The 23,786-nt window shown below is 43.6% G+C and overlaps 1 protein-coding gene across 2 annotated transcripts in view; it reads left to right on the forward strand.

Annotated features, from left to right (window-relative positions):
• The window catches only part of LOC109919274 (gamma-glutamyl hydrolase (conjugase, folylpolygammaglutamyl hydrolase)), a 50,348-nt gene that overhangs the window by 8,445 nt on the left and 18,117 nt on the right, over positions 1 to 23,786 (forward strand). The window contains exons 1-5 of one of the 2 annotated variants that reach the window (XM_048596059.1): positions 747 to 839; positions 2,062 to 2,162; positions 3,271 to 3,321; positions 12,417 to 12,501; positions 21,862 to 22,000. In XM_048596059.1, the coding sequence (XP_048452016.1) occupies positions 2,092 to 2,162; positions 3,271 to 3,321; positions 12,417 to 12,501; positions 21,862 to 22,000 (346 nt within the window). In that variant the 5' untranslated portion in view covers positions 747 to 839; positions 2,062 to 2,091. Of the gene's footprint in view, positions 1 to 724; positions 840 to 2,061; positions 2,163 to 3,270; positions 3,322 to 12,416; positions 12,502 to 21,861; positions 22,001 to 23,786 lie in introns of those variants that run through there. The other variant, XM_048596058.1, reaches the window with a different exon arrangement.

A 23,786-nucleotide genomic window follows, 5' to 3' on the forward strand; every position in this document is an offset into this window, starting at 1 on the left:
GATGCTGCTTGGCCTGCTGTGTTCATCCAGCCCTGCACCTTGTTGTCACCAGGGATACTGTCTGGAATGGAGCATTTCAGTGATGAAGAGAGGCTGGATAAGCTCGGGTTGTTTTCTTTGGAGCAGAGAAAGTTAAGGAGGAACCTGATAGAGTTGTGTAATATTGTGAGGGCATGGACAGGGTAGATAGAGAGCAGCTGTTCCCCTTTGTTGAAGGGGCATAATTTTAAAATAAAAGGTAGGAGGTTTAGATGGGATTTGAGGAAAAGCTTTTTCAACCAGAGGGTGATGGCAGCCTGGAATACACTACCTGGGCGGCTGATTGAGGTGAGAAACCTCACAACCTTGAAAATGTGCTTTGGTGAGCACTTGAAGTGTCGTAACTTTCAAGTCTGTGAGCCTGTTGTGGGAAAGTGAGACCAGTGAAGGGAATAGTATACTTTTGGTGACACAGACTTGATTGGCCAAACAACATCTTCCGTATGTATGTTTTCACAGAATTATCGAATCAACGTGAAGTGTAGAGAGAGGTTGGCAGTGTCCAAGTATAATATGAGTAACCATCGACCTGAGAAGTTAATTGCATCTTTCTTAACAGATGCTGAATATTGCTAACATTTTCCATTTTTTTTTGTTTCGGATTTCCGGCATCGTCGGTATTTTGCTCTTGGGACCGATGGTGTATGTTTATTTAATGGTTGCTGAGATTGACCTTTTTTTTTAGGTATTCTGGCTCAGAAAACATATGGGGGTAATTTTGAGAGATTTGGTGACAGCTATATTGCAGCATCATATGTTAAATATCTGGAATCTGCCGGGGCTCGAGTTGTGCCCATAGGGTAAGTTTGGACCATCCCTGCACACTGCATGTTTTGGGCAGAGCTTAGTGACCATCCTGAAGGCAGGTTTGAAAATATGGATTACTCCATTGTTTTGGAGGACGCAGGATTCGGACCCCAGGACCTTCTTGCTTCGGCCCAATTAATTCCAGGGCAGGGAAACTTGTGGAAGGGCTTCCCTCCCAGTGGGTTGGGGAGATGTCATACAGTGAACTGCCCAGTTGCCTCTTGTTGCAAACTCTCCCACACTGCCACTGGCATGCCACCCTCATTCCACCCATTCCCCCCCCCCCACTCTTCCTGTGGCTTAGGTATCTCAGACTGTGGTGGGTGCATTGACTGTATCTGCCAGTGATCATGGTGGCGCTAATGGGCAATTGAGAACTGTCAACCAAAGACCGATGTGAAGCTCCCATAGTTCAGCAGTCAGCAAGTAGGCCTTGTATTGCCAACATGAAATTCCACCCTCAGTACCAGCCCTGAGTTTGTACAAGGGAAGCTACTGTAGGAAAGTCAGAATGGAAGTCCCCAAGTTTAACCATTTGAGTAAAGCACTGTGATTTGAATATCTGCAGAATATGTATGGAGTGCAGAAAATAACCAAGAAGGCTAATGGAACGCTGGCCTTCATATCTAAAGGGCTGAAGTATAAGGATCCAGAAGTTCTGCTGCAGTTGTATAAAACCCTAAATAGACTCCACTTGGAGTACTGCAAGCAGATCTGGGCACCACACGTTGGCCCTGGAGGTTAAGAATGATACCTGAGGTTAAATTGAGGGGAGATTAGACAAATTAGGCCTTTATTCTCTAGAATTTGGAAAGTTTGGGATCTGACCATAGTCTTCAGGATGTTAACAGGAAAAGACGGGAATAGTTTATCCTTATCTACCCTATTTGTTGAGGATTCTAGAACTAAGGGCATAGTCTGAGAATTAGGGCCAGACCATTTAGGAGCAAGAGAACACAGAATTGTACAGCACAAGATATTAGAAAGCACTTCCAGTGGAAGTTTGAAGCTGTCTTCCTCAAACAGTGGTAGATGCTAATTCAATTATTAAATTTAAATCTTGGGTGAGTTGGCATGGCCTATAGTTTTTTTGTTTTTTTTTAATCTCTCTCCTTTCTGGAAAGCAGATTAATCTGCTGAGACAGAATCAGTGGAGTTCTGGTACATTGCAATCCACTTATTTCATATCCAGTTTTATCACTTATATCCATCCAGGTAGATAGGGTAGTGAAGAACGCCTTTGCCATGTCTGTTTTCATCAATCAGAGCATCGAATACAGCTATAACATGACTCCCACCTCATATACAAGACTTTGGTAAGGTCACAAACAGAAACAGAAAGTTGCTGGAAAAGCTCAGCAGGTCTGGCAGCATCTGTGAAGAGAAAATCAGAGCTAACGTTTCAGGTCCAGTGACCCTTCCTCCAGAACTGCTATCCAGTTCTGAGGAAGGGTTACCGGACCTGAAACATTAACTGCCAGACCTGCTGAGCTTTTCCAGCAACTTCTGTTTTTTCAATTCTTTCAGTTCTTTCAATTTTTATTGGTAAGGTCACATTTGGAATAATGCATACAATTCTGGTTGCTGTGCTATAAGAAGGATGTTATTAAACTGGAAATGGTGCAAAAAAGATGTACAAGGATGTTACTGAGACTGGTTTGCGTTATGAGGGGAAGCTGGATAGGATGGAACTTTTTCCCCTGGGGCATGGGAAGTTGAGGGGTGACCTTAGAGGTTTATAAAATCATGAGGGGCATAGATATGGTGAATAGACCAAGGTCTTTTCCTCTGGTAGGGGAATACAAACCTAGAGGGCATAGGTTTAAGGTGAGAGGGGAAAGATTTAAAAGGGACCTGAGGGGCAACACTTTCACGCACTGGGTGAGGCATGTATGGAACGAGCTGCCAATGGAAGTGATAGACGCTGGTACAATTACAACATTTAAAAGACATTTGGACAGGTACATGAATTGGAAAGATTTTCAGAGATATGTGCCTAATGCAGGCAGATGGGACTAGTTCAGTTTAGGAAACTTGGTCAGCATAGATGAGTTGGGGCAAAGGGTCTGTTTCCATGCTGTATGACTCTCTGACTTGACCTCTAATGGTAAAGTTGCAATAGTCCTAGTCCTTGGAAAGAGACAACTGGTGATGGTTAACCTAAGGGTCACCATGCCTCGGGCATTAGTTTCATTGAAGTAGAATTAGCTACTCCTATTGTATCCTTGTCTTTACTGATTAAGTATAATTAATTTTAAAATGCCAAAATAAATGAAATTATTATTGGATAACCAATATTACAACTTTTAGCTTCTTTAGTATGTCATTGTCCAAGGCTGAAATTGCAAACTGAACTGTAATTGCATGACTCATAGTCAAATGTAGTAAAATTAATCCAAAGAAAATCCTGTTCTTCTCCAATAGTATTAACCTAACGGAAGATCAGTGCCAGAAACTCTTTTACTCCATCAATGGGTGAGTGTTTTTTTTTTGTTAAATCACAACTGACATGATTTCGTATTTGGGTGGTTTTTATTGTGTGTTATTGAGAGTTTAGCCTTTTCATATCAGGTTTGCAGTAAGATACAAGATGCTCTGCTTTTGAGCATGAAAAGCATCTTCATGAGTATAATATAAGGGATAATTTTTCTGTATTGCAGTCAACAAGCGCTGCATTATAAAACATGCTCTGCCAAGGTATTTTGCATTTAGAAAGTTTGAGTAGACAAATTGAGGGAGCAAGGTTGGAATTCAGTTTGCACAGATTTAACTGTGTAAAAATAAGCAGTTGTTTTGATATGTCTTTATTGTTCTTGATGAGGAAAAATTTCCTATTCCCATTTCTCCTTTTGCCAACTGTTTAGACAGTATAAAAATGATTAGCAACTTCTAAGCTGCAGCTTGCTTTTGTAAATACTAGAAATAGTGGATTTAATTTATTGTGGTAGATCATTTTACAAAATAATCTCCTGGGACTCAGGTACAGTGTCAAATGTTTATTTTGCCAGTGCATTGGGAGAGCTCTACCTCAAAGATTCTGAAGCAGGACTCTGCCCAGCCGACAAACCATCAAATAGTTAAACATTGTGAAGCATGAAGCAAAACACTATTTGAATTCCAACATGGTCTTTTTTAGGCTTACATTAACCAAAATACCTCTGCTGCAGATTGCTAGGAGGCAGGGTGTCTGGTACCCTGATCTTACCTATCATCCCTATCTCTCCTCTGGGGTCTGCTTGTGGTAGCTTTGTGAGACCAACTGAGTGTTCAGTTTAACTCAAACTTTTTTGAATACAATAAAATAGGAATAAATGAACTTCTTGCTGAACCATCTAAATTCCTGAATTCTTTCTAATGTCATCGCTTAACCCCACTTCTGGTCACCTTTCTAAAGGGATGATGTTATTAGACATGAGAAAGTGCAGAAAAGATTTACAAGGATGTTTCTGGGACTGGCAGATTTGAGATGTAGGGAAAGGCTGAATGGGCTGGGCTTTTTTATTTTCCCTGGAGCATCAGAGTTTGAGGGGTGACCTTATAGAGGTTTACAAAATCATGAGGGCCATGATGGATAGGATGACTAGCCAAAGTCTTTTTCCCCAGGGTAGGGGAGTGCAAAACTAGAGGGCATAGGCTTAAGGTGAGAGGGGAAAAATATAAAAATGACCTGAGGGGTAGCTTTTCTATGCAGAGGGTAGAGTGTGTATGGAACGAGCTGCTAGAGGAAGTGGTAGAGGCTGGGACAATTACAATATTTAAAAGGCATCTGGATGGGTACATGAATAGGAAGGGTTTAGAGGGATATGAGCCAAATGCTGGCAAATGGGTCTAGGTCAGATTGGGATGTCTGGTCAGCTCAGACGAGTTTGGCTGAAGGGTCTGTTTTCGTACTGTATTGTTACTTTTCCAGTGAATTGTTGGTGGGGCTAACCCATATGCAATATTTTTCCCTTACAAAGTTAAGCATTTTGAGTTCAGAGGAGCAGATTGTAATTCTGGTCTCTAGGCTCAAAGGAGCAAACTTTTTTGTGGCTTCGTAGGTGAAATCACCTTTTGTCTGCAGTGGCCATGAACAATGTAGTACCACTAATGGGAAAAAAAGTAGCTGATATTTTTGATGATGCTTTTACCAATGCATGTCTTACCTGGGCACCATTCATTGCTTGTTACTGTGAGAGGTTAATGCTCAGTTGCTTGTGGGTTACTGCTGTCAGCCTGGGTAATGGCATTACAATCGCTTGATGTGTTCCGATTTTATAGAAGTAGATTTTCTTTGCCTTTTTAAAAGAAGTTAATTTTTTTTTGTTAACAGTTAAAGATCAGTCTCAATTTTGTTTATTTCTATCTAGTAATGCAGGTAAATGAAAGGGCAGTATGCTCTACAGATTAGATTTAACAATGACACTAATACTATATTGAATTATTTACCCTGTTGATGGAGATTAGCACTGCGAGGTCAAGGTGCACTAATATGCTTGTGGCAATTTGTATTTCGCTCTTGTTTAACATCGCCCTCACATGCTGTTTCTGTTGAAGTCAGCAGGCAGTAATCAAACTGACAAAAGGAAATATTTCTTATGTGATAACTAAACGTTAAAAGCACCATTTATAGCATTGGTTGCAAAGATTAATCAGATATTATTCAGGTGTTAATTCAGTGTTTAATTCGATTCTACTATTTAAAAATGCTGACATTAAAAGAATTGCGTGACTGAAAATGTAACAGCTGTGGTTATCTGCTTACAAAGTAATATATTGGTAGTGTTTGAGGACTTTGAAAGAGATGTATGTTGAATTTGCTACAAGATTTGAATAACTCTGATGAGAGATTAAACTAAATTTATTCTCATTGTGGAATAAATATTTTAAAAGTAATATTCAGTTTGAGAAGTTGTTCTAGAGAAGTATCTTGTGCAAAATTAGAACTAATATCTTATTTGAGATAAACTTGCATCTTATTAAGGAAAACCCTGCCGCTTGGTAAACTTAAACTGAAAGCATTCAATATGTTCAGTTCTGTTTTTTGAAGGGAATGGGCAGATGTGAAGTTTAGGGGAGGGCACTGACTGATTTTCTTTTGCTTTGCTGTATTTTAGTACGCTTAACAATAATTAGTAAATGGGTTTTTGTTTCAGAAAAAGAAACGAGGATTACGTAACACATACAAGTAGGATTCAGTCACCATTTTTTTTTTGAGCAGCCACCTTGGCTAAGAATCATCTCTTTCAGTTCACTTGTGCGCCACCAAACATCATTTGAGAATATCCAATAGCAGAGTCACTGCTAGAGTAAATACATTTGGAGCCAAAATTGGATAACTTAACAAGTGAGACAAGGGTTAAGAGGACCTAAACATTGACAGAAGCAAAGCATGTAAAATGATACAGAAATGGCTAAAATACAGTAATGTTTATATGATTTATATTTATATTGTCTTCGTATATTTTGCACAATGATGTTTGAAGTTCTGCATGCCAGAGCAGTGTGCAGATCCAGATATGCTTCTACATTTTGACTTTGTTAAATCCCAAGCTGATTCTATCCACTAGAGGATGTATTAATCAGGAAATGTATGAAATCTGGAATTGTAGGACTTTTACCTATTAATCCAGTGCATTATACCAATTATTATCTTTGGAGTGAATCGTATTGATTGAAATCTCAGAAATATGATCAGAAGTCAGTCAACACCAGTTTATAATCTGGAGCAAAAACAAAGTTGCTGGAAAAGCTCAGCAGGTCTGGCAGCATCTGTGGAGGAGAAAACAGAGTTAACATTTCGGGACCGGTGACCCTTCCTCAGAACAGTTTATAATCCACTAGGTTTATTTGAAATCACAAGCTTTTGGAGTGCTGTCGCTTCATCAGGTGAAGTCAGAAAGCTTATGATTTCACACAAACCTGTTGGACTATAACCTGATGTTGTGTGATTTCTGACTTCGTCCACCCCAGTCCAACACCGGCACCTCCACGTTACAGATATGTAATGGCAGGAACCAATATTTTCATAAAAATTTCATTGTTTTGCATGGTCAGCTTTTCTTTTTAACTCTAGCTCTGTTTAATTATTTGTTTTGCATGGCTTTGTCTGTGGGATATTTAAATAAAACAAGGATTGCATTATGCCCTCCAGGCTGTAGTGCAGCGAGACATGCACACAGCTTAATGGAAGCATTGTTGAAACTTCAAGAGTAAACCAGCATATCTCATTGATTTAGTTCTTTGGCTGAAGATGGTTGTAGATGTTTCAGCCTTGGCTTTTGGCACCATGTTTAATTGGAATAGACGCATTTACAATGTCTCCTGTCAATAGCTGCTGAATTGTCCACCTGAGTTCCCTTTTGGAATTGGCAGGAGTTAGTTGATCAATATAGAATCACCTGCTGTATCTATAGCATGCTTTTGTTATTTAGCTTTTCATGTAAAAGCCTCTATAAATATATGTTGGAGCAGAATGACTACATTAATCACTTGACACCGAGAGTCCACTTCCAGCATCAAAGAGTTTATTGAAGTTACACCAGTGGGAAGAAACCTCCAGGGGTCCAGAGCTGCTTCACTGATCAAAGGAAGGACATAAAAGTTTATACATTTGTTTTCAGACCGCCTTTAACTCCTACAAACCAATTGTATTATTAATTGGTTATATGCACATCCAATCAGGTTAATCATGTGGCTGCATGGTCAATGATAGACAACTTTACGGTGAACCCTAAGTTTTCCCACAATGTATATCAGACACCCATATCTTTCACCATGCATCTTATTCAACCACGTTCCAATCCTGCTGACTTGCGTTATTCAATCCTCCCTACTGTCCAGGGCTGTCTGTCCATAGGAATTTAGTTAAACCCCTTAATGTTACATTGTTGGTCACATTTAGAATTTCAGTATACTTATATAGGTGGATATAATATGTAGTGACAATTATCTAAAATGACTTAATTATTGTAGGATAACAAGGTGTAGAGCTGGATGAACACAGCAGGCCAAGCAGCATCAGAGGAGCAGGAAGGCTGATGTTTCGGGTCTGGACCCTTCTTCAGAAATGGGGGAGGGGAAGGGGATTCTGAAATAAATAGGGAGAGAGGGGGAGGTGGATAGAAGCTGGACAAGGGAGAAGATAGGCGGAGAGGAGACAGACAGGTCAAAGAGGCGGGGTGGAGGCAGTAACTGTGAGTGTAGGTGGGGAGTTAGGGAGGGGATAGGTCAGTCCAGGGAGGACGGACAGGTCAAGGAGGCGGGATGAGGCTGGTAGGTAGGAGATGGGGTGGGGCTTGGGGTGGGAGGAAGGACAGGTTAGGGAGGCAGGGACAAGCTGGGCTGGTTTTGGGATGCGGTCGGGGGAGGGGAGATTTTGAAGCTTGTGAAGCCTGCCCTTACACCTCCCCCCTCACCCCCATCCCAGGCCCCAAGAAGACCTTCCACATCAAGCAGATGTTCACCTGCACATCTGCTAACGTGGTATACTGTATCCACTGTTCCCGATGTGGCCTCCTCTACATCGGGAAAACCAAGCGGAGGCTTGGGGACCGCTTTGTGGAACACCTATGCTCGGTTTGCGACAAACGACTGCAACTCCCAGTCACGAACTACTTCAACTCCACCTCCCGCTCCTTGGACAACATGTCCATCCTGGGCTTCCTCCAGTGCCACAACGATGCCACCCGAAGGTTGCAGGAATAGCACCTCATATTTCGCTTGGGAACCCTGCAGCCCAATGATATCAATGTGGACTTCACAAGCTTCCAAATCTCCCCTCCCCCGACCGTATCCCAAAACCAGCCCAGCTCGTCCCCGCCTCCCTAACCTGTTCTTCCTCCCACCTCCAGCCCCACCCCCATCTCCTACCTACCAGCCTCATCCCACCTCCTTGACCTGTCTGTCTTTCCTGGACTGACGTACCGCCACCCTAACTCCCCACCTACACTCACCCTTACTGGCTCCAACCCCGCCTCTTTGACCTGTCTGTCTCCTCTCCACCTATCTGCTCCTTTAGACATCTTCCATCTGCCTCCCCCCTCTCTTTCTTTATTTCAGAACCCCCTTCCCCTCCCCCATTTCTGAAGAAGGGTCTAGACCCAAAACGTCAGCTTTCCTGCTCCTCTGCTGCTGCTTGGCCAGCTGTGTTCATCCAGCTCTACACCTTGTTATCTCAGATTCTCCAGCATCGGCAGTTCCCACTATCTCTTAATTATTGTGGGATCAGACTTCTCTTCCATCTGTAATAAATCACAAATTTTGAATTTATTGGTCAAAGGAGGGTGGTATCATGGGTGTTTCTTATCAAGACAGTCTAAAGCTGAACATCTATAGAAATCCTATTAAATCCCTTGATGTTGAATATAATTTAAACTGGTATTATATACATGTATATGCGATTAATTAAGATCCTTTAGGTGATTGTAATGTGAGTCAAGCTTTTTCCCTTCCAGCCCATGTTGAATAGCAAACTTTAAATTAACTTGCAAGCTAGGCTTCTATCAGTGTTTCCCTTATCAGAGGTGCCTTACTGTGAGCAATGCTTTTTTTTAAACTTCTTCATAAGACCCTATTTTGTGATTTCTGCGAGGCATTTTATTATCTTATCTGATTGCTATGAGTACAAAGGCCACTATTGTAACTATGTAAATGACTGTTTCAGTTAACAATCTTCTTCGGCCTTTTTTATGTCAACGATGAAAAAACCATGGCAGCCATTTTATGTAACTAAGAACCATGGGTAGTCATAACACTTACACAGGGAAGAGAAGAGTAAGAGTGACAGTATTGAGGGAAATGTTTATGTCTGAAGGAATGTAATGTTGCTGTTATAAACTTTCAGAATAACTAGTCTCTATCTAAATTTATTCCTCAGTTTTTTTTGTCCTAACAATATGTAAAGAGAAGATTCAGTCAGGGCAAACTAGATCCCTTATAGTCACAAACTATAATGGCGAACAAAGAAATGATAGATGAATTGAACATGGAGTTGGAATAAATGCGCCTTTTGTCGAGTGGCAAGTAATGATTGGTGGGGTACTGAATCCCTGCTGTAGAGGTGCTGATTTTGGACTGGGATGGACAAAGTCAGAAGTCGGGTGATGAAGGAGCAGAGTTTCAAAAACTTGTGATTTCAGATAAACCTGTTGAACTGTAACCTGGTGTCGTGTGACTTCTGACTGACTCCCACCTATTCATGGTATTTATCAATGATCTGGATGAGGAAACCAAATGCAACATTTCCAAGTTTGCTGATGACACCAAACTATGGGATTGTGATCAGTGAGGAGGATACAAGGGGGGTGTCAAAGTGATTTAAACAAGTCAAACACATGGCAGATGCAGTATAATGTGGCTAAATGTAAACATATACACTTCAGTGTGAAAATCAGAAGTGTGTTATTTAAATGGTGAGGTTTTTGGAGATGGGGATGGACAAGGAGATTTGGGCATCCATGTACACTAGCAATGAAAGATAATAGTAGATAAGCAATCTTTACCCCTCATCCTATTTCATTTTACCCACTAACCTCTTATGAAGAAACTTTAGCAAAAAACCTTCCGAAAATAGAAAAACACCACAGCCACTGGTTCTCCTTTATCGATTCTACTAATTGCATTCGCAAAGAAAACTCCAGTAGATTTTTCAGCATGATTTGTGTTTCAGAAACCCATTCTGACTTTGTCCAGTTCTGTTAATACAATAGACTGTAGCATTTTCCCATCCCTTATTAATGTAGCAGACAATTGGGAAGGCAAATGGTACATTCGCCTTCATTGCTAGAAGATTTAAGGTCAGATGTAAGGATGTCTTACTGAAGTTATGCAGGGCTTTGTAAAACCACAGCTTGAGTATTGTGTGCATTTTGTCTCTAATTATTTGGGGGACAGTTAGCTCAGTTGGCTGGATGGCTGGTTTACAATGCTGGGTCCTGTACCAGCTAACGTTATCATAAAGGACCTGCCTTTTCGATCTTGACCCTCAACTGGGGTGTGATGCCTTTCAGCTTAAACTCTCTCACAAGAGATCAACCCTATGGTCTTCTGGAACTATAGCAACTTTATCTTTTACTTTCCCTGAAAAAGGATTTGCTTGCCATAGAGGGAGTGCAGTGGAAGTTCACTAAGCTGATACCGGGATGGTAGGACGAGAGATTAGTTCAACTGAGCCTGTGTTCATTACGGTTTAGGAGGAGGAAAAGGGACCTGATTTTAAACATATAAATCTCTAGAGCTGGACAAACTAGATGCAGGGAGGATATTTCCCCCAGTTGAGGAGTGTAGAAGCAGGGGACACAGTCTCCAGGTACTGGTAAGCCATTTACAACTGAGATGGGGAAAGATTTCTTCACTGGGAGGACAGTGAACCTGTAGAAGTCTCAACCACGCAAGGCTGTGGAGGCCAAGTCACTGGATGTATTCAAGGAAGAGATTGATGCTTTGAAAATCTAAAAATGTATTAATGGACATGGTGAGAAAGCAGGAATATGGCATTGAGATCAAGGATCAACCACGATCATACTGAATGGAAGAGCAAGCCCCAAGTATTGAATGGCCTATTCCCACTCCTGTTTTGATGCTTTTATGTAATCCTGTGTTACAGCTTGATCCAACTGCAGTTCACGTCAGAACATCAAATGCTTATGTGCTGGCTAACATTCCTCATTGATCACCATTGGATATCTGGGTTATGAAGTATTGAGCAAAATAATAGCCACACGGTTACAGATTGTGATTATGTGCTATCTTACTCCTGTGTGTCATATAGATGCTTAGTTTTGTGCAGTTAGGTCTTTTTTAATCTATTCCACTGGGTATTGCAGAGTGCAATATAACATGACAGACAATGGTACAAGTACCTAGACAAACACTGGCCTCCATGAGAACTGTGGGCGCTCATTCCTACCAATGTTTTGATGCACAGATGTGGCTGTTACTGTGACAGGTAGATTTAATCACGGAAGCTGATATCACTAGCCAGGCCAGCATTTATTCCCATTCCTACTTGCCCTTGAGAAGCTTAGATCTAATCCGTCGGTTATGGGATTGTTTAGCTCTGTCTATCACTTGTGCTGTTTGGTGTGCAAGTAGTCTTGTTAGGTAGCTTCACCCAGGTTGCCATCTCATTTTCAGCTTTGCCTGGTGCTGCTCCTGGCATGCCCTCCTACACTCTCCCTTGAACCAAAGTTGATCCCCTGGCTTGATGGTAATGGTTGAGTGGGGGATATGTTGGGCCATGAGGTTACAGATTGTGCTGGAGTACAATCCTGCTGCTGTTGATGGCCCATAGTGCCTCATGGATGCCCAGCCTTGAGTTGCTAGTCTGCAAAGTCTGTCCCATTTAACACGGTGATAGTGCCATGCAACACGATGGAAGTTATTCTCACTGTGAAGGTGGGACTTGGTCTCCACAAGGACTGTGCGGTGGTCGCACTTACCGATTTCATCATTATTGGTGAAGACAACAGCAAATAGGTTATTACTTCATGGTGATTTGAGTTATTTAAACATTAATTTTCCTCCGTGCTGTTCAACTATTACAATAAAATAATGTTTAAATTGAACAGGTTATCTCTGATTATTTTCAGACTACTTCTCCCAGGTGGTGGAGCAAATCTTCTTCAGTCTCCATATGCCAGGATTGCTGCCTTCTTTTATAAACTCGCACTTCAGGTACCTGTACATGTGTGCTGTATAAAAACATCAATCAATTCAACAAGGAAGGCCTTTATTATCTTTATCACAGCCTTGAAAAAAATGTTACGTATGCGGAATTTCATAAGATATTTCATCAGATAAGCATCTGCAAAGGAAGACATTGGTGTAATTACAATATTTACCTTTTAAAGGAAAGTGGCATGTTGTGGTGTTGATTTAAGGACAGAAATCACCGTTGTTGGTGGATGGATTATTTTTCTGGATTGAGAGATCATGTAAACTTTTAAGTCCACTGATGTTGACAGATCTTACATTCTGCAGCTAAAGGTGGAATGGCATCAGTATTTACAGAGACAAAAAGCATATTTAAGCATGACTGAAAACAAAAAAATGTTGGAGATCACAGCGGGTCAGGTAGCACAGATTCCAGCATCTGCAGTAATTTTCTCCTTCATTTAAGCATGAGATAGACTGTAACTTCAGAACGGCAATAGATTATGGAGATTAGTATCAGATGAGATTTAGTACTGAGCAGTACAGTGAGTATTGTGGACAAGTGGAGAGAAGTAGAGATAGTAAGAACTGCAGATGCTGGAGTCAGAGATACCACAGTGTGGATCTGGAGGAAGAGCTGAAGAAGGCTCCCGACCCAAAATGTCAACTTTCCTGCTCCTCTGATGCTGCCTGGCCTGCTGTGCTCCTCCAGCTCCACAAGGTGTTACCTCTGGAGAGATAGTAGGATGCTCCACCTATTTCCACCGCTTGACACCCACACAATGTGTTTTAAAGACAACAAGGTGCAGGGCTGGATGAACACAGCAGGCCGAGCAGCATCATAGGAGCAGAAAGGCTGACGTTTCGGGCCTAGACCCTTCATCAGAAATGGGGGAGGGGAAGGGGGTTCTGAAATAAATAGGGAGAGAGTGGGAGGCGGATAGAAGATGGATAGAGGGGAGGATAGGTGGAGAGGAAACAAACAGGTCGAAGAGGCGGGGATGGGGCCAGTAAAGGTGAGTGTAGGTGGGGAGTTAGGGAGGGGCTAGGTCAGTCCAGGGAGGACAGACAGGTCAAGGGGGCGGGATGAGGTTAGTCGGTAGGAGATGGAGGTGCAGCTTGAGGTGGGAGGAGGGGATAGGTGGGAGGAAGAACAGGTTAGAGAGGCGGGGACGAGCTGGACTGGTTTTGGGATTCGGTAGGGGGAGGGGAGATTTTGAAGCTTGTGAAATCCACATTGATGCCATTGGGCTGCAGGGTTCCCAAGCGGAATATGAGTTGCTGTTCCTGCAACCTTCGGGTGGCATCGTTGTGGCACTGCAGGAGGCCCAGGATGGACATGTCGTCTGAGGAATGGGAGGGGGAGTTGAAATGGTCCAGCTCCACCACACCCGGCACTTTTCCCTGCAACCGCAGGAAGTGCTACACCTGCCCCCATACCTCCTCCCTCACCCCCATCCCAGGCCCCAAGAAGACTTTCCACATCAAGCAGATGTTCACCTGCACATCTGCCAATGTGGTATACTGCATCCGCTGTACCCGGTGTGGCTGCCTCTACATCGGGGAAACCAAGCAGAGACTCGGGGACCGCTTTGCAGAACACCTACGCTCGGTTCGCAATAAACAACTGCACCTCCCAGTCGCGAACCATTTCAACTCCCCCTCCCATTCCTCAGACGACATGTCCATCCTGGGCCTCTTGCAGTGCCACAACGATGCCACCCGAAGGTTGCAGGAACAGCAACTCATATTCCGCTTGGGAACCCTGCAGCCCAATGGTATCAATGTGGATTTCACAAGCTTCAAAATCTCCCCTCCCCCTACCGAATCCCAAAACCAGTCCAGCTCGTCCCCGCCTCCCTAACCTGTTCTTCCTCCCACCTCAAGCCGCACCCCCATCTCCTACCGACTAACCTCATCCTGCCCCCTTGACCTGTCCGTCCTCCCTGGACTGACCTATCCCCTCCCTAACTCCCCACCTACACTCACCTTTACTGGCCCCATCCCCGCCTCTTCGACCTGTTTTGTTTCCTCTCCACCTATCCTCTCCTCTATCCATCTTCTATCCGCCTCCCCCTCTCTCCCTATTTATTTCAGAACCCCCTTCCCCTCCCCCATTTCTGATGAAGGGTCTAGGCCCAAAACGTCAGCCTTTCTGCTCCTCTGATGCTGCTTGGCCTGCTGTGTTCATCCAGCCCTGCACCTTGTTGTCTCGGATTCTCCAGCATCTGCAGTTCCTACTATCTCTGATTCAATATGTTTTAAAGAAGTGTTTTACCCCCTTGAATGCTGTGACTCTCAAGAACAGGAACAAGACAGGCTTTCTTATAGGTTTAAACCAAAAGAGAAATAAACATTTATTTTTTCCAACACCTAAAATGTATTTGTGGCAGCATCCATTCACTCATTCATACAAACCATGCACGAGAAAAGATGACGACAAATGATGTAGCGCGCATTTACATTTCTTAAGCATTCAAAAAGTCATTGTTAGTTCATGGGACGAAAGCCAGAAATGTTGCAGGCCTCGGGATTCTGTTTGGTTTCACTAAAGATGACAATGGAGGTTGGAAATTTCTGGTGATTAACTCACAGTAACTTATTCCATGCAAGTGCAGTTTTTTTTTTAAATCAAAGTTGTTGTCAGATTTTTGGTGTGAAGTTATAGTTGCAGTTAAAAAGAACAGTGCCACTTCTCTGCCAGATTCTTTTATTTTCTGGGCAAAATATCTTTTCTCTGCAACCTTTGTGTCCCAGACTGATAGCCTGTTGCTGTCCCTGTGTATAATTATGTTTCTTTTACAAATTAGTTTTTGGCTTATGACCACTGTATCAATGTTTGCATTGTCTGAACAATTGGTTTAATGAGCTATGCAGCTGTTACACAATTGCAAATGCTTGAAGTTCCCATCAAAATTTTACTTATGAATAACTTTTGAATGTCTGAGTGTCTTTAATTGAAATGAAGACTAGTGATCATCAGTTTACATTTTAAGTGATCTCCCCGAGACATTCCCAGACATGAGTCAATCCCGGTGTCTGTACAGAAAACGCAAAATAAAGTCACCTGAACCCTTGCACTCATCTTTTTGAGGAAGTTGGTTTCCAGTGGAGAGTGTTGCCAGCAGCAAGGGTTCAATTCCCACAGCAGCATGAAGGACTCTCTTTATCAACCTCTCCCCTCACCTGATGCAATGTTAAACTTCAGCTTAAAACCCACCACCACCACCAGTCTGCTCTATCTAATGAGAGAGCAGCCCTGTGATCTGGTTAAACTATGCGACTTTATCTTATTGAGGTAAATTGTTCATTTTTTTTTTCCTCCTTTTAAATAATCTGTCATATCTACATGGCCATAATATGGTTCATGTGAACCAGAAATGTGTAAGACTGTGTATTTATAACAATGTTTCTGGCAAGAGGACAGCATGGTGTTTTTAAAATGAGAAAGTCTGGGATCTCAGCTTTTTAAAATATTGAGTAGAAAAGCAACAAAATTAATGTTAAAACTGAACAAATAATTTATTAAGCCACTGTTAAAGTTCTGTAGTAAAACAAAAATCTGTGAATGCTGGAGATCTGAAACATAAAATCAGAAATTACTAGCGAAACTCAGCCGGTCTGGCAGCATCTGTGGAGAGAAAGCACAATTAACAGTCGCTGCATTTGAAACATTAACTCTGCTTTCTCTGCACGGATGCTGCTAGACTTGGTGAGTTTCTCTAGCAATGTCTGTTTTTTGTTGTTTAAAATTTTGTGTCAAGTTCTGCAATTATAATGATAACAGTGAAGCACTGTAATTATTTGACCTGTCATATGTGTTTGCTCCCTGCAAGAGCAGTTCAGATTATCCTACTCCACTACTGATTCCATGTAGCCCAGCAAATCCTGTTCCTCTTCAGACAATTATCCAATTCTCTTCTTGAAAGCAACAGTTGAAATCAGCACATCCCTAGGCTGTGCATTCCAACACCTCACATCAAAGGTCACCTTGAATTGGTGACCTCTGATTCGTGACCCTTCTAACAAACTGACATTTCTCCCTATCTACTCCGTTCAGACTCCTTCGGGTTTGGAAGCAGACCTCCTTTCAAACCTCTGTTTCCACGGGAGAACTGCTCCAGTATCTTTTGATCTAACCTCGGAACTGAAGCCCTGATTCCTGGATTCACCCTTGGATATCTTTCCTTTATCCTCTCTAATGCTTACACATCCTCTCAAAGAGTAGTACGCAATACTCAAGTAGTGGCTTGGCTTCATCTTTATAAATTTTCACTGTATTTTGCCTTTGCATTTATCTGAAGAAGGGTCTAGGCCCGAAACGTCAGCCTTTCTGCTCCTATGATGCTGCTTGGCCTGCTGTGTTCATCCAGCCCTGCACCTTGTCTCAGATTCGCCAGCATCTGCAGTTCCTACTATCTCCAATGCCACACCTCCCCCTCTTTTACCACCTTCCCTGATCTTACTGAAACATCTAAACCCAGGAACCTGCAACAACCATTCCTGTCCCTGCTCTAGCCATGTCTCCGAAATGGCCACAACATTGAAGTCCCAGGTACCAACCCATGCTGCAAGCTCATCCACCTTATTCCGGACGCTCCTGGCATTGAGTAGACACACTTCAAACCACCTTCCTGCCTGCTGGTGCACTCCTGCGACCTTGAAACCTTATTTATGACCTCACTACTCTCAACCTCCTGTACACTGGAGCTACAATTCAGGTTCCCATCCCCCTGCTGAATTAGTTTAAACCCTCCCGAAGAGCATTAGCAAATTTCCCCCCCAGCATATTGGTACCCCTCTGGTTCAGGTGTAGACCATCCCATTTTGTAGAGGTCCCACCTACCCCAGAATGAGCCCCAATTATCCAGGTATCTGAATCCCTCCCTCCTGCACCATCCCTGTAGCCACGTGTTCAACTGCTCTCTCTCCCTATTGCTTGCCTCGCTAGCACGTGGCACAGGTAACAGACCAGAGATAACAACTCTGTTTGTTCTAGCTCTAAGCTTCCACCCTAGCTCCTTGAATTTCTGCCTTAAATCCCCATCTCTTTTCCTACCAATGTCATTGGTGCCTATATGGACCACGACTTGGGGCTGCTCCCCCTCCCCCTTAAGGATCTCAAACACGATCCGAGACATCACGGACCCTGGCACCTGGGAGGCAACACCCCAACCGCGAGTCTCTCTCGTTCCCACAGAATCTCCTATCTGTCCCCTTAACTATGGAGTCCCCAATGACTAATGCTCTCCTTCTCTCCCCCCTTCCCCCTTCCCTTCTGAGCAACAGGGACAGACTCTGTGCCAGAGACCTGTACCCCATGGCTTACCCCTGGTAACTCGTCCCCCCCCCAACAATATCCAAAACGGTATATTTGTTTTTGAGGAGAACGGCCACAGGGGATCCCTGTACTGTCTTCCTGTTCCCTTTCCGTCCCCTGACTGTGTAACCCATCTACTTTTTTCCTGTACCTGAGGTGTGACTACCTCCCTGTAACTCCTCTCAATTACCCCCTCAGCCGAATGATCCAAAGTTCATTCAGCTCCAGTTCCAGTTCCCTAACGCGGTTTCCGAGGGGCTGGAGTTGGGTGCACTTCCCGCAGATGAAGTCAGTGGGGACACTAGTGGTGACCCTTACCTCCCACGTTCTACAGGAGGAGCATGCAACTGCCCTAACATCCATTCCCACTGTTCTGAATCCCCAAACAGACTATTTAAAAAAAAAAACTAGTAGCCTTACCAAATCAGCACTCAGAACCTTTTTTTTGGTTAGAGGAGGATGGGTGGGAGACACTACCTAGGTAGTGTTTCGGGTAAAGCAACCGCCCAAATATATTACCTCACTTACTCACTCCAAAAATGGAGTCACGCAAGGTAAGACTTTTATAATTGAAAAGTTACCTTGCCAGGCTGCCCTCGCGCTTCCTACTGGACTCCTGCCGCTGAAACAACTGAAAGCTTTATTCATTGTTTTTTTAACCTGCAGTGCCATCTTCACTACAGCCCCAACAACTGCACACTATTCCCACTATTTACACCATTCACAGCTTCCAATTCGTAAAGTCACCACAAGCCGCAGCATTCACTTGGAAGAATTGTAAGCTGTGAGCAGGGGGCAGTGACAATGTGACCCATTCGCTGATCAGGGTTGTGATGGAGCGAATGACGGGGTTGTTGAAGATGCTGGCCTGCCGCATGGACAGCTCTGGACGGAGAGTCCACAGTTTACCCCATCATCCTGGTATGCTGTGCTGTGCACACTACAGCAGGCAGTGAGATAATGTGCTGGATAGAGAGGAACCAGGGGAACTGCAGCAGGCATCCGAGGGAAAGGGGGAAGCTCCCCTTTTGTGAGAGAACAGGTCAGACACGGGTTGGAGTGACGATATTCGACAACCTGTCCTGGACTTCCCACGTAAATGAGACATTCAAGAAGGCACAACAACGCCTCTTCTTCCTCAGGTGGCTCAGGAAATTTGGCATTTCCATAAGGTCCCTCACCAACTTCTACAGATGCACCATTGAAAGCATACTGTCCATGTGCATAACGGCCTGGTATGGTAACTGCTTTACCCAGGACCGTAAGAAACTACAGAAGGTGGTGTGCACAGCCCAGACCATCACGGGAGCCAAACTTCCATCCATGGACTCTGTTTACATGGCTCGCTGCTGCAGAAAGGCAGCCAACAACATCAAAGACCCATCGCACCCCGTTAATGATCTCCTACAACCTCTTCCATCAGGCAGAAGATACAGAAGCCTGAACACGTGTACAAGCAGGTCCGGGAACAGCTGCTTCCCGACTGCTATCAGACTGTTGAATGGGCTTTAGCCTCAAATAATGTAACCTGTATGCCTCTAAGTCTTTTTGATCTGTACATCCTTTGCTTGCTGAGATCTGCCTGTACCGCTTGTAAACAAAGCTTTTCACTTTATTTCGTTATACGTGACAATAAATCTAAATCAGAATCAAAATCAAAAGCTGAGTGATGACTGGTTCCAGTCAGTGAGAGCTGGGTGCAGTAGACAATTTTGGATCATGCCAGCATTTAGTTTGCGTTGTGGACTTGGGGAATGCAGCCTCAACTTGTTTTATCTGTTTCCTTTCGTTTTTGCAACCTTGCTGTTGCTGGCTGAAAATAAATGCTCCTCTTTGTAATGATCTGGCCTGTATGTGATGCTCCCTGAATGGACAGTGACAAGCTACATGTCTACAGTGGGCACTGGGGATGAGTTTTCAGTGACTTAGAGAGGGTATTTGGGTGAGATCTAGTTACGGACAGCTGAAGTGTGTGGCCTGGTAGTTAAACAGTAACCTGGGTGAGAGAATGAGGTTGTACATGTAAGGGAGTATTAGCCAGGCCAAATATGGGCCATTTGATTTTGTAGCTATTGTGCCCTCAGTGCTGGTGAGGCTGGTGCAGGTTTGCCAGTATTTGTCTGGGTGCACAGGGGCCTTTGACAGATGGTTCAAGGGCTGGATAACTGTGGAATGGCAAGTTGTTCCAGGACCGCTAGGTGATGGAATTGGGCCAGAATCGGGTGAGTGGGGTGCTAAAAGTAGGTCATTAATGAAGTAAGTTTGGTAGGGAAACAGCAATTATCCAATAATACCATTATCCACCCCTGTTCTGATGCTGTCACACAACCAGCCCAGTTCATTCACTAGGTCACCAGGCAACTCTCCATCAAGCACGTCAAACCTACCCCCACAACTAACCAAGCTGTCGACACTGCTGAACCAATGACAGAAACTGATGGAGAAACTCTGGCAGCATCTGTGGAGAGAGAAACAGAGTTAACATGTTGGATCCAATGACCTGTCTTCAGAACTGCTAGTAAGGAGGGAAAAGGTGGTACATACACGGGCTGGGGGATGGGAGGGAAGGAGAAGGGGGAGAGTTGAAGGCAGAGCCCAGACTGAAAGGAAGACCGTTTGGGAGAGAAAGGGGTGGATAATGGTATGGCAGGGAGAAAGAGAAGCCGGGAATGGGGACCATGAGTAGGTGAGAATGGGTTGGCTGTGCTGAGAGCAGCCCATGTAATGACAGAACCCAGGCTGAGGGGATGGGGAAAGGACATGGAACGAGCTGTTCAGATTTGAAAATTATTGAACTCAATATTGTGTCCTGAAGGCTGCAGGGCCCCCAAGCAGAAACTGTGATTCTTCTACTTTAAAAAATAAAATATTCTCGGAGCGGTTCTCCTACCCACACTTTTACTTCCCCAATCTCAGCTTCTCCATTTCTCAAACACCCACAAGTTTGAGATTGGATTTAGCCTGGCTGTTATTTTTCAGCACAGCCACAATATATATCAGTTGGTGCTGACACCAGGAGCTGAGTCTTGTGCTTTTTTAACTAAGTATCAGTTCCGCCAAGTTCTACAGAGCATTTCTGTCCATAAGGTCTAGTTGGTGTTTCCCTACCAAACTCACCTCATTAATGACCTACTTATAGCACCCCACTCACCCGATTCTGACAGAAAATGGTCCTAAAGGGCTGGATGCAGTAGAGACCACGCCAAGCTTTGGAAGCAAGTCATCGGAATTTTGAAGTCAACTTGGCAGATGATTGGAGCCGTTGAAACTGTGCTGTCAGTCCATCGGGTCTCTTCAATGCTAAAATGCTCCAGCCCAGCTGACATCCTGGTGAATCTCCTTTGCACCCTCTCTCATGCAGTCACATCCTTTGTATAGCTTGGCGATCAGAACTCCAGTCCTCCAATTGTGACTTAACTAACATCCTATAATTCCATCATATTTCCCCAGCTCTTGTGTTCTATGCCTCAACCAGTAAAAGTAAGTATCCCATATGCCTGCTTAATAACTTATCCACCTGTCCTTGTAGCCTTCAAGGACCTATGTACATATTCTTCAAGGTCCCTCTGATCCTCTGTACTTTCTAGGGTCCTACCACTTATTGTGTACTCCCTTGCCTTGTTAGTCATCCCAAAATGCATCACTGCATGCTTTTAAAGCAGTAAACTCCATTTGTCATTGTTCTACTATCTGACCAGCCCATCTATACCTTCCTACAATTTTCCTTTTCAGCCTCAATGCCATTGAAGAAAAAGCCCATTTCTTCAGTGACGTATCCCCATCAAAAATGCACTGTATATTAACAATGAGTGTTGTTTTATGTTCAATATGCAGCAGTTGAACAAAAGTTAAAAATGGTAGAAGGACTGGGACAGAAGGGAACTGCCTAAAGGGACATAGTTTGGAATGACAGCATTATTTTGTTTGTTAACTGTAATGGAATTGTACAGCTACATTAGAATTACTGCAGTCAGTTTAACCTCCCATATTTCAGCTGTTAAATACAAGGCTTTGTTTTTGTCAAAAATTGCAATTAAGTACAAATTGTCTGACTTTAATAGGCCAACGATCATGGGACTTACTTCCCAGTGTGGGGAACCTGCCTTGGATTTGAGGAGCTGACTGTCCTTACAAGTGAAAAAAATCTTCTTACTACTACAAACACATCAAATGTTCCTCTTCCTTTGAATTTCACCAAAGGTAAATTTGTCTAATTTTGTCTAATTTTGACTTTGGTAATGGAAGTTGGTAGGGAATTGGTAGAATTAATAGCTTGAATTACCAGCAAAGCTAACCATCATTTTCCTCATTCTCTCTATCTTTCTCTGTCTTTCTCATTACATCCTTCATTCCCTCTCCATCTCCATTCCCTGTTCCCTCGTTCTTCCCCACCTTCCTTCCCCTTCTCCCCTTTCACCTCTCTCACTCTTCCTTTCTTCCTGACCCTTTGCCTCTCTCCCTCTTACTCTTTCCCCCATTCCAACCTTCTCCTCTCCCGTGACAACCGCCTTCCCTTCCTTGCTCAGCCCTCCTTTTCCTCTTCTCCCTTTATTTCTTTTTTCTGTCTCCTGGCTTCCTTTCCACATTCCACCTCTTTCCTGCTGGTCACTCTCTCTCCTCCTTTTCCCACGTTTCCCCTTCCCCATTACTGTACCGTCCTTACCCTCTCTCACTCTTCTCTTTCTTGCTGTTCCCACCTCTCCCTCACTCTCTCGTCCACCCTCTTTCTTCTCCCCCTATTTCCCCTGATTCCATCATCCTCTTCTCCTTTTGTCTTGTTTTTTTTCTCTCTTTCTCCCTCTCTTTCTTTCTCTCTTTCTCGTTTTCTCTCTCTGTCTCTCTCTCTCGCTCTCTCTCTCGCTCCCGTATGCTCGTTCTCGCATGCCCTCTCTCGCTCACTCCCTTGTGTACACCCTCACTCTCTCCTCCCCTTGCATGCTCCCTTCACTCTTCCTTACCCTTTTCCTGGATCTGTAGAACCAAACTGTTGATAAACAACCAATAGTATAGGTTCCCCCAATCCTCTCAAAGCTAGTGTGTTTTCACGACTAAAGCTAATAAATCGCATCTCTCATCTCCTTTAAAGCTTTGCTTAACCGTTTCTCCAAGTCATTTGCTTTCCAATATAAAGCGAGCAACCTGTATTAATCTGTATCAAGAATCACATGGTGGGTCCCCATTCAATCCAGCAAAAGTCTAAGTAGTTACAAGTCTTCAATTTTGACTTGGAATTATGTTGCTATTCCTTTACTTTACTTTACAAAAAGCTAGAACTCCCTTCCTGACAGCACTAGGTGTGTGCTGGCACCTTAAAGACTGCAGCAGTTCAAGAAGGCAGCTCACCACCACCTTCTAATGGGAAGTTAGGGATGGTGAATAAATGCAGGCCCAGCTGGTAACATCCACATCCCATGAATAAACAGTTTTCTTTGTGAAATGTGCAAATGTACAACAAAACTCAGAGCAACTGATTAGATAGAGGAAACTGAGTTGGCGCGTATTGATTATAGGAGTTGTGAGGTCATGTTGCAGCTGTACAGGGCATTGGTTAGGCCACTTTTGGAATACTATGTGCAATTCTGGTCTCCCTGCTGTAGGAAAGACGTTGTGGAACTTGAAAGGGTTCAGGAAAGATTTACAAGGATGTTGCTAGGGTTGGAGGGAGAGGCTGAATAGGTTGGGGCTATTTTCTCTGGAGCATCAGAGGCTGAGGGGTGACCTTATAGAGGTCTGTAAAATCATGAGGGGCATGGATAGGGTGAGTAGCCAAGGTCTTTTCCCCAGGGTAGGGGAGTCCAAAACTGGAGGACATAGGTTTAAGGTGAGAGGGGAAAGATTTAAAAGGGACCTAAGGGGCAACATTTTCGTGCTGAGGGTGGTGTTTGTATAGAATGAGCTGCCAGAGGAAGTGGTGGAGTGCGGTACAATTACAGCACTTAAAAGGCATCTGGATGGGTACATACATAGGAAGGGTTTAGAGGGATAT

The sequence above is a fragment of the Rhincodon typus genome, chromosome 4, assembly GCF_021869965.1.
Source record: "Rhincodon typus isolate 14 chromosome 4, sRhiTyp1.1, whole genome shotgun sequence".
NCBI classification, from domain to species: domain Eukaryota; kingdom Metazoa; phylum Chordata; class Chondrichthyes; order Orectolobiformes; family Rhincodontidae; genus Rhincodon; species Rhincodon typus.